Source organism: Tenrec ecaudatus, chromosome 5 (genome assembly GCF_050624435.1).
Source record: "Tenrec ecaudatus isolate mTenEca1 chromosome 5, mTenEca1.hap1, whole genome shotgun sequence".
Classification (NCBI taxonomy): domain Eukaryota; kingdom Metazoa; phylum Chordata; class Mammalia; order Afrosoricida; family Tenrecidae; genus Tenrec; species Tenrec ecaudatus.
In genome coordinates, this window is record NC_134534.1 from 157,428,379 (window position 1) to 157,442,334 (window position 13,956).

At 47.1% G+C, this 13,956-nt stretch overlaps 1 protein-coding gene across 4 annotated transcripts in view; it reads left to right on the forward strand.

Moving 5' to 3' along the window:
• Nucleotides 1-13,633, forward strand: part of DIP2C (disco interacting protein 2 homolog C) — a 521,839-nt gene extending 508,206 nt beyond the window's left edge. For all 4 annotated transcript variants that reach the window (XM_075550143.1, XM_075550144.1, XM_075550145.1 and 1 more), the window contains 4 exons: nucleotides 186-260; nucleotides 4,928-5,102; nucleotides 7,107-7,230; nucleotides 10,385-13,633. In XM_075550143.1, the coding sequence (XP_075406258.1) occupies nucleotides 186-260; nucleotides 4,928-5,102; nucleotides 7,107-7,230; nucleotides 10,385-10,637 (627 nt within the window). In that variant the 3' untranslated portion in view covers nucleotides 10,638-13,633. The remainder of the gene's footprint in view (nucleotides 1-185; nucleotides 261-4,927; nucleotides 5,103-7,106; nucleotides 7,231-10,384) is intronic.
• The last annotated feature ends 323 nt before the right edge of the window (nucleotides 13,634-13,956 follow it).

Sequence of the window (13,956 nt, forward strand, 5' to 3'; positions counted from 1 at the left end):
AAGTGAGAGACCCAGAACTAGAAAGGCGAGGCTCATGAGCCGTTTATCCCTCTGCCCTTCAATTAACCCCACATGTGTTTATCAGCCAGGTTGGCACAATAAACTACTACCTCAAGCATAGAGATAAATTTGTGAACTATCTGTCTGTCTGCCCATTGACTAGATGTTTCTTCTTTCTCAAATAGATCCTTCCAGGCGTTCGGATCATAATTGCTAATCCAGAAACAAAAGGACCTTTGGGAGACTCACATCTTGGTGAGGTGCGTAATATGATAGAATGTTTCCTGTAAGATATAACCTCCCAGATCAACTTTATTTTTCTGGTACATATCTTCTGTTTTCTCTGAAGTCAACAAACAGCATTAGCACATTTTTGATCCTCAATGGAAGTTCTGGTTAAATTGAGCAAGCAAGGAAATGACTTCAAAATAACTTCAGGTAAACTTTATTACTTAGATGATTTTGTGGAGGTTCAGGATTATAAAATGAGATCTCCTTAAGGAAGTATCAGATTATCTTTGAAGAATTTAGAAAATATAGAAATCTGAAATTTCTTATAGGTGGACAGAATGTCCTTATTTCTCAGCCTTCGACATAATTCACCTTCTGTTTTGTCTCCATGTGCCTGCCTTCGTTACTTGGAATTTCCTCATCAGGAAAGATAGAAAGGGTACAGAGGAAATGATGATACAACTTAGAATCATAAGCATCAATAAAGGGTAGCAAATGTATTCTTAAAATAAGCGTTATATATTTGTGTCATAAAATGACACATTATATTATAATTATTATTTTTATTAAATCATTTTATTAGTGGCTCATACAACTCTTATCACAATCCAGACGTAACATCCATTGTGTCAAGTACATTTGTACATTTGTTGCCATCATCATTCTCAAAACATTTTCTTTCTACTTGAGCTCTTGGTATCAGCTTATTTTCATCCTCCCTTCCCCACCCTCCCTCATGAACCCTGATGATTTATAAATTATTATTATTTTTTCATGTCTTACACTGACCAATGTCTCCTTTCACTCACTGTTCTGTTGCCTATCCCCTTGGGAGGGGGGTATATGTAGATCATGGTGATCAGTTCCCCCTTTCTCCCCCAACCTTCCCCTTACCCTGCTGATGTCACTACTCTCAATATAGGTCCTGAGGGGTTTATCTGCCGTGGAGTCCCTGTGTTTCTAGCTCGTATCTGTACCTGTGTATATTATATTGAATGTTGAAACCAGCTCCACCCATTCTGCTCTATGCTACCACCTGAACGTGGCGGAGAAAGCATGGAGGCATGCTGCCAGGCCGTCTTGTCTCCTAGACCATTCTTTCTGCTCTCCTGTTCTGTCCCATTCCCCAGGGCAAGACACTCTCCTGCTGTCCAGATCAAGTATATCACACGTTTTTCTTTCTCCTCAAACCTCCAATTCTTTCTCTCCATTCTTTGCTCTCAGCGGATCTCCCTTTGTCTTCTGAGGAGAGAGCATCTGCTAATCTCTTCACCTAAGACTCTATCTACCTGCCTTGTTCAGGATAGCGTACCTTCCTACTGTGGTCCTACGTCCAGACCCTCCCTGGGTATTGGGTTGAGACCCCTCTGACCCAGTCATACACCTCTTTCCTGCAGTCTACACCTATTCTGCCTTTACTGACTTGTTCTCACCAGCAATGTAACATGTAACTGAAATATCGTTTAAAAGAGCAAAGTAACACTCTTCGTTGACCCAACAACTACTCTGGCAGTCAACCCATTTCTCTATTCCAAAAGAATTAACCCATGCTGTGTATTGACTCTCTTTCTCTCTCACACACTCCATTCAGATTTCACTGTCCTGGTTTCATTCAAATCTCTCTTGGCAAGATGACCATAGACTTACATATCGCCAAATGCAAAGGTTAATCGCCTGTTGTCTATCTTAACCAGTTCACCTTGTTTTGACGCTCTCCTTCTGAATACTCTGTTTGGTTGCTCTTCAGGGGGCTGTTTCTTTGATTTCTCTTCTGTCTGACGGGCTTCTCCTATTTGCTCTCTGTCAGGGACTCCTCACCTTTCTGACCACACTGTTGGCATGTACCGGGTTCAGTCAGCACCCCTTCTCTCCTCTGCTGTATCTACTTCCCACCTACCTGTTTACTGTGATTTTATTGTGTTTTGGGTGAAAGTTTACACAGCAAATTGGGCTTCTTTAACACTTTTTCCACAAAAGCCCCATACTTTGGATTACAATTTCTACAAGATGTCAGCATTCTCATTCCTTCAGGCCTGTTTACTGTGTTTTCATTCATTTCGCTTCCCTTGCCTTCTTACCTTCTCATCCTTGCTTTGGGGTCAGTGTGGACCCTGTACCTTGTGTTAGCTGTTTAAGAAAGCCCATGGCTTCTGCTGTTTGTCCTCCAAGCCAGTCTGCTGGGAGAGAAAGGTGTGCTGTGGAATCACTGCAAGGCCCTGTTGAAAGGTTAGCTGAGGGCAATCATCTCAGAGGTTCCCCTGGTCTCTCTTGGTCCAAAATATCCCACCCTTTTTAGAAATGTGAGGGTTTTTTTTTTCACTCACCAACCTAGGATGTAGAACCTTCTCTTGGTGAACCACGTTTACCCATTTACCAAGTTATCCTTCACAAGTATAATCCCTAGATTCCCAAACTTATTTGCCTCCTTTTGAGAAAAAAAAATTTTTTTTTCCTACTCTGAGCCCTACCAGCACATACATACTTTTGTATTAGAAGCCAGGATAAAATGTAGGTACCTGATTTTGCAGTCCCTGGACCAGTCCCGTGTCCCCGGTCAGTGGTGTCACCCACTTTGGGAGACACTCCTAGAGTGTCAAGGCTTCTCAACAGTAAACGAATCTCACAAGTTGTGTGGAATCCTTCGTCAGTGTGGTCAGTAGGTGGATATACTTGCAGCTCACACAAATGTGTACACGTATGTCTACGGATACAGCAGCCATGCACACGCGTTTACGTACACACGTCTTTTTACACACACCAGCGTGGCCTATTCATCCACATAATCACACACTTTTTCTCTTATGAATCCTTTTATTGTGAGCTCTGAAACACATTATAACAACCCATAATTCAGTTAGATCATGCAGTTGTACAATTGCTACCACCATCAGTTTCAAAACATTTTCTTTTGTCTTGAATTCTGTGATATCAACTCCCCTTTATCCCTCCCTCCTCTCCCCTACCCCCCAGGAGCCCTTGTTATTATATAATATATTATGATGTAATATAAATGTATAGTTGTATGATGTATCTATTTCCAGATCTTACGCCGTGCAGTGTATCCGTTCACCTACAATTCTATCATTCGTTTCCCTCAAATGGGCCTATCTTTTGTTGCTGTTGCTGCAGAATTGTGCATGTGTTAAAATGGTCCCTTTTCCTCATGTACTTCTTAATGTTTTTATTTATCTTACTCACGTGCTGTCTTCTCGATTTATTCTTAATTCCTAAATTAACCTTTCCATTACCGTAGATTTCAATGCTATATAGACCTTTTGGCTGCCAGGTAGATGAGTCAAGTTATAACCTTTCCTTTAAACTCTAGAGGCCTCTGAGGTTGGAAATTCTTAACTGACTAAGTCCAACAGAAAACTCCGGGTCTCCTTCCTGCCACAGACATCCTGCCCTCGTCATTCTCTCCTCTCAGTAAACAGCAATTCCATCCTACTGGCTGCCCAGGCCAAAAAAGACAAAAGCTCACAGAACGTCATGATTGCCCTCTTACTCCCTTCTCTGTCGTAGGCTTTACTTCCAATCTATCAACAAATCCTGTCGAATTACCTGCTTTTGAAATCCTCTGGTAGGCGAAGCTTCTTACCGTCCCAGTGAAAGTCACCATTTCTTGCTAGATCACCACAGAAAGAGTCCCCAGTGTAATCTTGCTGCTTCTGCCTTTGCCCCATCATCTGGCCTTCCTAGAGAGAAGCCCGCACAATCATAGAATTGGAAACCTTCAAGTGTCCGCACCCCTCCTTTGTTCACAATTCTCCCATCCTTCTGCCTCACTCGTAGGAAAACCCTGGATTTGAAGCCTCCTAAGTATCTGGCCCAACTCCTTTTCTGTTCATGTGGCTTATCACTCTCTGGGCACCGCCCGCCCACCCCACCTCACCTCTGTCACTATTCCTAATACAGGGGCCGCTTCCCCTGCAGGCCTTGGCACTAGCCAAGCACTCCTCCCCAAGCTCTCTGCAGGGCTCCCCTCTCTTGCTCCCTTGGGTCTCTCCTGTACACCCGCCAGTCACACTTCAGTCCTTTCCCTTCCGAGCCCTTAGCACCACCTGACAGACCTCTGTTTGTGTCTCTCCGCACAAAAGGAGAGTTCTGGAAGGAGTGAGTAGCACGTGTGTGTGTGCACATGTGCCTGGATCAGGTCTCACGTCCCCAAACTCTGTTTCTCCTGGGAGAAATTCTGTTCGTCACTCAGCTCTCTCTGTTATGTGGAAAGTGCAGGACTGAGAGGACACAATTCTGTAGAGATATAAGAATGTCACTGAAAACCGTTGCTGGAAGTAAAACTGCCGGGCCAAAGGGTGTTCGCCATTCCAGTGGAGACGCGGCCTGCTTTGTGTCTGGGGCAGGGAGCAGAAGCAGAGCCAGGTCCCTGCCCGCCTTGTCAGATGGCCATGTTCCCAGGACCTGGAGAGCAGACTGCGGGGGAAGACAGACCTCTCACCCTGCAGATTCCCAGAACTGGGAACATTTCAGGAATGTGTCTTCATGAAAGACATGTTTTGTTCATCTCCCTCTCTCCTGGTTTTCTATTGTCAGGGACTCAGCTGGCTTTGACTGGGAACACAGGGTCCTGTCGGCAGGGCGTTTAGCAGCACTGGGTGTTTCCTGGATTGTGAAAATAACTGTAAAGCCTCTTCCCGGGCAGCGCATCAAGCAAACGTCTCTTTTGCTTCCTTCACAGATTTGGGTTCACAGTGCACACAACGCCAGCGGCTACTTTACGATTTATGGAGACGAGTCCCTCCAGTCAGATCACTTCAACTCACGACTAAGTTTTGGAGACACCCAGACAGTCTGGGCACGGACAGGCTACTTGGGGTTCTTACGGAGAACCGAGCTAACGGATGCTAATGGAGGTGAGAGTTTACCCAGGGATCTCAGGCCACCAACACTCCCATACAGAAGAGGCAGGCTGCTGCTGCCCTGCCCCCCTCCCCATACACACACCCCTGTCCCCAACCAGCCCCCATCTGATCCCTCTGCCATTGAAGAGGGGCAGGGCTTCCCTTGCCACTGAAAGCATCTCCAGGAGGACATGCATGTCCTTGCTGCTCACCAGCCTGAAACATAACTACATTTAAAAAGCAGGCACATCAGAGGCCAAGTGTGCCCGCTTAGAGGAAGCCATGTGTCACATACCTTTTCTTCTCCTAAGCTTTAAAACCAGGCAAGCCTTTCTGCCATTTACTAGAATCCAAGAATTCTAACCACATACTTCAGCGTGTTCCCAAAACAATGCCAGGAGGGCACAGCCTGCTGGCTCTTCTCACGATTGCCTTCTCCCAGGGACCCAGCCGAAAGGAGGGGAGCAGTCGGAGCATTCCAACTCCTCCTGCATCCACCTTCCTCTGAGCTCAGCCGGCAACCTTCTCCTGCCTGTGCTCTGAGTGACACCGCTGCCCTCTGCTGGGGAGCCGGAAGACCTGGCTAAGTCAGGGTGCCTGGCCTAGGCCCTTCGCCTCTTCCAGAGCCAGGCTGGGTGCTGCCCCTTAGCTGCACTGAACTGAAATGAAAGGCTGCACCTGGATACTTCATGAGAGTTGTTGTTCTTCAGTGCGATGCTGCCTAACCCCAATCCCAATGGAATGAGTTTAGACACATCCGCCAGGTGCATTAACACATGCCGAAGAACTGAATGGGGGCTTAGCTAAGCCAAGTGAGCAAGCACTACATTCAGGGGAAATCACGAACACGTTTTAGCATCCCATTTTCAGGTCAGGAAAGTGATAGACTCCTATAGTGGAGCATGCTCTCTGGGGTTCCTGTGGAGAATTAAATGTAGAGCTGTAAAGGCGGTGAAAATGTACACCTCTTCAGAAAAGCTGGGAAGGGGCCACTGTCTGCCAGGCCACCTCTTGCTGTGCCCTCTGCTCTCTGGTTCCCTGGAAACATAAATGCCCCACAGGCCTGAGAGAAGCTGAGGTCCGGGCAGCCCCTGTGCATGAATGGACGCACCTTTGGGTATCTGTTCTCCAATGAGAAACGATGTATGTTTGGCGCTAGGTTATTTATGTCAGCCATGTCTCTCAGAATCACCCTGCCACGCTTAGTACACCTAAAGATTAAGGGCACATTTCATCCCTGTGACTAATGATGACATGTCATCATGGTGTCAAGGTTTGCCTCACTGAAAGAAATAAGCCCCGTGGTTAAGTCAGTTAGGGAAGTCATTATTTCCTTCGAAGAACGCTATGTGCATTGCTCGGTTAAGAGACGTAAGAACGTGCTGCCATGTGTAAGTCTGGCGGTCTTACTTAGGAGCCTTGCTAGTGCTGTCCAGTCAGCCCTGGACTGACTTTGAGACCAGAGTTCAAACCCACCCACTGTCCAGAAGGAGAAACATGAGGCTGTCTGTTCCCATAAAGATTTACAGGCTCAGAAACCCCACACAGGGTCCACGTGAGGCAGAATCGACTCAGTGGCAGTAGGTTTGGGTTTGGACCTACATTCTACTTCCCTCCGGCAGGTAAAATCCCCTTGGGTAGGAATCGTGGAACACTGCCGGGGTCCAGTGATCGGCTGCCAGCCCACATACTCAGCCCCCTGTGGCAGTAGATGGATAGAGATGGGATCATGTGTTTGCCTGGGGGAAGACGCTGATCTTAAGTGAGATTCGTTTCTTGCCCTTGACTCTGAGGGTGCAGATGGAATGCCGGGCATGTGCAGACCAGCTCAGTGCCATGGGCCTACCTACTCTGCCAACGTTTGCCCGGCATACAGAACTAGCGATGCCTCGCTCAGCGGTCCCTTTGCTTTGCACCCCTGCCTCACTCCTTTGGGGTTTTCCCCCTTCTGGCAGCCTGAGTCGCATTGCAGCTAGGGCTCACATCGTGCGTTTTCCCTCCCTCCCTCTTACCCAGAGCGCCACGATGCCCTCTATGTCGTGGGAGCCCTGGATGAAGCCATGGAGCTGCGAGGAATGCGGTATCACCCAATAGACATCGAGACCTCAGTCATCAGAGCCCATAAAAGTGTTACGGAATGGTAAGGAGCCGCTGGCGGGTGGGGGTGCGGGGCGGGCGGGGCGGGGGGGGGGGGTCGTGCTCGGACGGGAGAGCAGTGGCAGAGCTGTCACGGAGTGGGGGCTGGGAGAGGAAGTGATGGGCGAGGCCAGGAGGGTTTAGAAGTAATAGTAACAGAGCAGTCCTGGCACAGACGTCACCTGATAGCACCTGATAACACGTTTGCTATCGTGCCGACTACTTCAGAGCATTTTCTAGGAGACCAAGTTCGACAGCGGTTTCTGTTTGTCTTTTAGTTTCTCGAGCATGCGTAGGAGTCACCACGATGAAGTGCACACACACACACCGGAAGGCACACCACACGCTTCCATGATTGCCGACTGGAGAGGTTTCAAAAGAACGTTCTAAGTGGGAAACCCTTAGCCGAGGGCAGGGGCAGCTGCTCTTCCCGAGAGCCACATCCCAAGCAGAGCCGGCATGAGCGAAAGCCCTCTCAGGAAGGCTCCAGTGGGAGGGAGGCAGGGCAGCCGCACACACTGGACACTCAGTGAGCTCTTGGCCCCAGAAGTACTTCCAGGGTTTGAGGTGGGGACTGCATCTTCCTGTCTGGCCCTTCTACTCCACTGTAAAGGACTGGGTGTGCGAATGATGCTTCTTAAATAAGCCCAGGCAGCTGCTCTTTTCTGGGCCGCGTGGTCCCCGTGTCATCGCACACCCTGTCCATACGCAGAGTGAACGAATCTGCGGCGAATGAAGCTGAGTCACTGGGAAGTCATCGCTCTGTATGGAGGCTGTGTGAGCCTGAGCCACGCGTTAACATGGGGTTGATTCCGCACCAAGCCACCCCCGCCGCTCCTGTCTCTAGACCTTCACAGTGTACCCTTTGGGAAGCACCCAGTCCCTGTCTGGCAAAGAGACCTAATGAAACTAATCTCCACATTGAGGCCGGGTTCTTTACGGAGGGTGCATATTGAATTCCCTCGTGAGCTGTTTGTCTTGGCTGAATGCATCGCCTCTGGGGCTGGGCATTGCTGCCTGTACTCTCCCTGGCTTGTGCTGCGCAGGCCGAGTGTGAACACAGAGCACAGCTAAGTTCCTACTCATCCGGAGACGAAATTCCCCAAATGGTTGAAGTTGCATCTAGATGGAGTATTCAGGGCAGGGTTGGATTGAACCGCAAATACAGTAGGAAGATGCCAGCCCAGGCAGTAGAACAGTGGAACTCTCCGGTTTCCATCCAACAACAACAACAACAACAACAACAACAAAACCCTGTACTGAAATTGCCACGGAATCATTTCAACTCGTGGTAGACTTGCGCGCCGCTGGGTTCTCAATCACTTGTCTCTCCAGCGTAGATTGCCAGGCCTTTCTTCCAAGGTACCTCTTGGTGGAATCAGAGGGCCGGCCTTTTGGTTGGCAGCGCAACACGTCAACACTTGGTACCACTTATTAGTGCTAACCTTTCATTTTTTTAAAAAACATTTTATTAGGGGCTCATACAACTCTTATCACAATCCATACATATACATACATCAATTGTATAAAGCACATCCGTACATTCCCTGCCCCATTCATTCTCAAAGCATTTGCTCTCCACTTAAGCCCTTTGCATCAGGTCCTCTTTTTTCCCCCTCCCTCCCCGCTCCCCCCTCCTTCATGTGCCCTTGGTAATTTATACATTGTTATTTTGTCATATCTTGCCCTATCCGGAGTCTCCTTCCCCCCGGCCCCCACCTTCTCTGCCGTCCCTCTCCCAGGAAGGAGGTCACATGTGGATCCTTGTAATCAGTTCCCTCTTTCCAACCCACTCACCCTCCACTCTCCCAGCATCGCCCCTCACACCCTTGGTCCTGAAGGTATCATCCACCCTGGATTCCCTGTGCCTCCAGCCCTCATATGCACCAGTGTATAGCCTCTGCCCTATGCAGCCCTGCAAGCTAGAATTCGGATCTTAAGGAAATAAACTTAACCGGACTTTACTGCCTCCCTCATGAGTTTTCCGTGTAACTGGAAACAAGGTGTTCTCTTTGCAAAGTCCCGTTTTAAGGCTCCTGCCCTCCGATGTGCCGGTCTCTGGACTTCTAGTCCATAGTTTCACTTTTCCCTCTGTCCCGAGCTTCTTGCTACCTGCTGTGTGGCTGCTGGCCCAGACGTAGTCATCAAACGATTAGTACAGGGAATTTCTACCAGCCCTGTTCCCCCGGAGTGCCCCGACCCCGAAGTACGAAAAGCCATTGGATTGGATTCTGATAGCATTTTTGTCCATTTGAAACCATCCAGTCATAGCTGGTGTTGCTCCCTTAGGTTTTCATCCGGGAGCAGTTCTCCGCTAATTTATCCACACCCCTTCTTGCTTACTCCTTTCCAGTGCTTCACCGTTAACGACCTCATGCAGGGAGACCCGGTATTCCCGTGCTGGGAATGCAGCTACACCAGGCCACTCTTTCACTGCCAGATAATCCCAGCCAGCCAGAGCTTGTCCTTTCTGATATGCTGTTTCTTCTTAACCCTACATCCCCTCTGCTAACATCTCATTGACCAAGAGACAGAGCGGAATATCAGGGGTGCGGGTGGGTCTTCCCCATATGTTGTGGAGAAATGCCGTATACCTCTAGTATTCAGGGTCTGCAGAGTTATATGACAGAGTTGAGCCATTTAGCGAGAGGTCAAGAGGAAGGCTATAATCCAGAGCACCCCCATACCTCACCTCTCCGGCAAGCACCACAACAGAGTGGGAGCTAGAAACAGATGCAGAGGGTCAGGGTGAGGGCAAGTGCACAGCACTCTGTAATTGGGGAATGCACCTATTAGGGAATCAGCAGTCAGGAGGCAGAGCTGAGCCGTAGACGCCTGACCCAGCCAGCACCTCCTAAGGAGATAAAAGTCCTCTTCTGCTTCTATAGGAATATGACTTTTCAAACATAAGAAAACACGTGAAAAAGCAAGCCCCTATGTGTGAAATCCAGTGGAAAATATCAACATGCTTTTTACATCGCCAGCGTAGTTCTGCAGGGAATGTTGACTCACTTAACAGAGACACAAGGATGACCAGACCACAGACGTGTATCTGAAATAATTAGGAAGATCTGAGAAAGAGCAAGATGGGGTGTTAGAGGCTCCTCTCTACTCGTTGAATTAACAAGTCACCGTTCCGTGGGTGTTTTCTCTTTCAGCGCTGTGTTTACCTGGACGAATTTGTTGGTGGTTGTGGTGGAGCTTGATGGATCAGAACAAGAAGCTTTGGACCTGGTTCCCTTAGTGACCAACGTGGTTCTCGAGGAGCACTACCTGATTGTGGGCGTGGTGGTGGTGGTGGACATTGGTGTCATTCCTATCAACTCCCGTGGAGAGAAACAGCGTATGCACCTGCGAGATGGATTCCTGGCCGACCAGCTTGACCCCATCTATGTGGCCTACAACATGTAGTCTTGTCTCTTTGACTTCTGTGGACTTTTCTAGAGATGTAAACCTTTTTCTCAGTGTCCACTAAAAGTGTGCAGATGCAAGGGCAACATTCACCAGAGTCGGACCTTTTGTCATTGTGATGGTGTGATGATGAGGACAACTTTCCACAGCAGTCGGGATTGGCATGGAAATGAAATGTGAAATGTGAATTTACCACTAAATTTAGCGCAGAAGGACTTTGGGATTACTGCCTTCGGTTTGTTGGAAAAGCCCATTTCAAAAACTTTTTTTTCTTCCTTTTTTTTTTTTGATGATTGAATAATAAGTGCTTTCTTGGTAAATGTGGCATTGTATTTTGTTACGCCGAAATAGCAATTAAAACATATTCTGCCCTCCCGATGGGTTATTTTAAACGATTTATGTATTGTGACAAAGAATTGTTTTTCTTCGTTTGAATGTGTCATGGATTCTTAATGACATGGATCTGTTACTAATTTCAGCCAGTGCTCGAGCTCATCCTTTGAAGGCCGAGAAAACCTTCCAAATAGCACCTTCCAATTAGAGGTTAGCTGCTTTCTCTGTCACAGGTGTGCTGAAGAAGCAAAGGCACCTTTACTGCCTTTGATGTTAGCATAGAGAGAAGAAATTATACATAAGGCATATTTCGGCGATTATCTTGCAGATATCTTTGTACTAAACTAAAAAGATAAAATAAGTTAACTTCTTCATATGTAATTATGTACAAAACGTTTAATTTATTTTGATCTCTTTAGAAGTATAAAAGAGAAAAAAACATTCAAGAATATTAAAGTCTTGTAATGTTTGCTAATATAAAAAAAGTGTTGTATTATCTTGCGTGGATAGTATCACAACAAATATCTATATATATGAAATATAAATTCACTAATGAAAACAAAGGAGATTTTAAAGTTTAAAATGCAGAACTTGTCACTTGCATGATGTCCCCTCACTGTCCTGTAGATAACTGAGTGACTTACTCACACACGCTTGGCGGAGGAGCGCAAGCCCAGCTTGCTGGGAGCCCCATCTCCGCGGTTCTTCTAGATGCCCGAGCCCAGCAAGCGCAGACTGCCCTCTCAGAGATGGTGAAGGGACTGAAGGGTAAATGTGCACTAATTTTTGTTTCTCTCCGTTGCTGTGGGGGCAAGGAATGACTTTTTGCTGGCATGTGCTTACTACATTTGATAGACTTTAGGAAAGGCCGGTTGTTGAATAGCACTGTTTTCTTAGCTGCAAGAATTTGTTGCACAATATTTTCATCGTTTTTGTTTGTATCACCTTTTCTTTGGTTCTTGGCGTGGAAAGGAACAGCATGATCATGTGCACTGGGGTGCACTGATTCCCCACCCACCCCACCCCCAAATGTCTACTGTGTGGCGTGGCCACAGTGTCCAGACAGCTTTAAGGGAAAAGACTCGTATAGGTGATGTCACCTCACCTTGCAGCCCAAGCAGCCGTGTGAGAACCTCTAGTCTCTGGGGTTCCCCAGCCTTGGCCATAAGCCAAATCCCCAGATCTCGCCTCACCAAAACCAAGGTTCCTGACTGGATCGGAGCGCACGCCTCACCGCTGCCTTCATCTCCACCACCTGTGGATCAGCGACACGTCCTACTTTCTGTTCCGCTGCCACAGCCCCTCACATTCTCTTTAGCTTCCAGAGCTCGCCTGTCCCCTTCTCAACTGAATTGGCCTGTCTGGTCCCACCAAGAAAGAGGTGTCATCACTCCTCCAGTGATTTCTTGTCTATTTGCCCCGAGATGGTCCTGCAGTGGCTTTCATTCCTGGATGTGCATGACTATGATTGCTGCTGGGCAAAATGTAGATCCTTTTTCCATTATATCATCAGCAATGTCTGTGTCTGCCTTTGCTATATGCAGCCAGCAGTAAGCCCTTTACTTAAAAAAAGAAAGACAGAAAAAGCCAAGTCTTATTTGACTTCTAGGATCCAAAGCTGATTGTTTTGAATTAGTTGAAGGAGCACATTTCTTCATTTGTCCACAGGGGTGGTGCCTCCCACCCTACCCCCATCTCCACAAATCAGTGGATTAAAAATGCATAGATAGTATTTGACTTCATTTGCTGCATATGGATATTTCTCTACGTGCTACCGACACACATTCCTACCCTCTTCCGCTTCCTAAGGGGAAAGAGCCCCGCCACACACAGGAACATAAGCATTTTCACACATCCACACCCGCCTTACTGAAGGGAGAGTTGGGTTAAGGTTTCAGAGAAGATGCTGACTATGAAACACTCGCAGTGTGCAGGAGAACTCGTGACGGCCAGCCCACGTCGGGAAGCAAAGCTCACTTTAGATGTCACTCCAAGCATCCTTTTTGCCTTCACATATCAACTTGACATTCAAGGGAGGGAAATGCTGCTCCGCAGTTAAGAAGAGATCTTGTCTGCATCCTGTCATCTCTGATGTTAGCGTTTAGGTTCAAGAGAGATGGTGGACTGGGATGGAAGTGTAATTGTGCAAGAAAAGGGGGAAGGAGCCACTTAAGTACCACCAGTTTCAGCAATAAGGAAGGGTTGTTCTGTATTAGAAATTGTACTGTAGATAAATCATTCATGAGAATGTATAAAATGTTTGTCTTGTGACCTTGTGCTTTTGAAGTCAGACAAAACCGTGTAATCACTTGCACAAAGAGAGGGTACACAATGAACATTGAAACACAAACCTAATCCAACAGGGGCAGATTCCTCATGGTGCTTGTTTATTATGTATCTATTTAATCCTGCTTGACACTTTACCCCAGGGAAGATGGTCCCTTTGATCAGCTGAGCATTAGCAGCGTTATTTCATGGAGTGCGGTGACGGGCTAGAGGAATCCAGTCCTCAGCCAATCACAGTTTCAAACAAAATTTTTATGTGCAAATGACAGCACCTTCTTGTATGTTAAACCACCAGTACGCTTTGTACATCTGTGATAACGCCTGTTTTATATTCAAATGAACAAATAAAGCTTTTATTTTTGTTGCTCTGCTGGAAATAGCGGTTTCTTAATTGGTCCCTGGAGAGATGTACGGGGGCAGCTTCCATCGCAGCAAGGCCAGTGACGCCTACGGTGAAATGTATCTGACTCTGTTTACATAATTTGTTGCGTAACTTATTAGTACAGATAATCATACTTTGAACGATGTTTAAATTTTGATGTGGGCATTTATCGCTGAAAGATTCCTATGGCAACAAATGTTTTGTGAAATGTTTTTTTAATTCTTTTAAATATATCTCAATATATTTGTTCACATTTTGCTGTGAGGTGCACAGATCATTGCGAGGGCTGGGACACAGAGTAAGCGTGAGTCCTGCGTG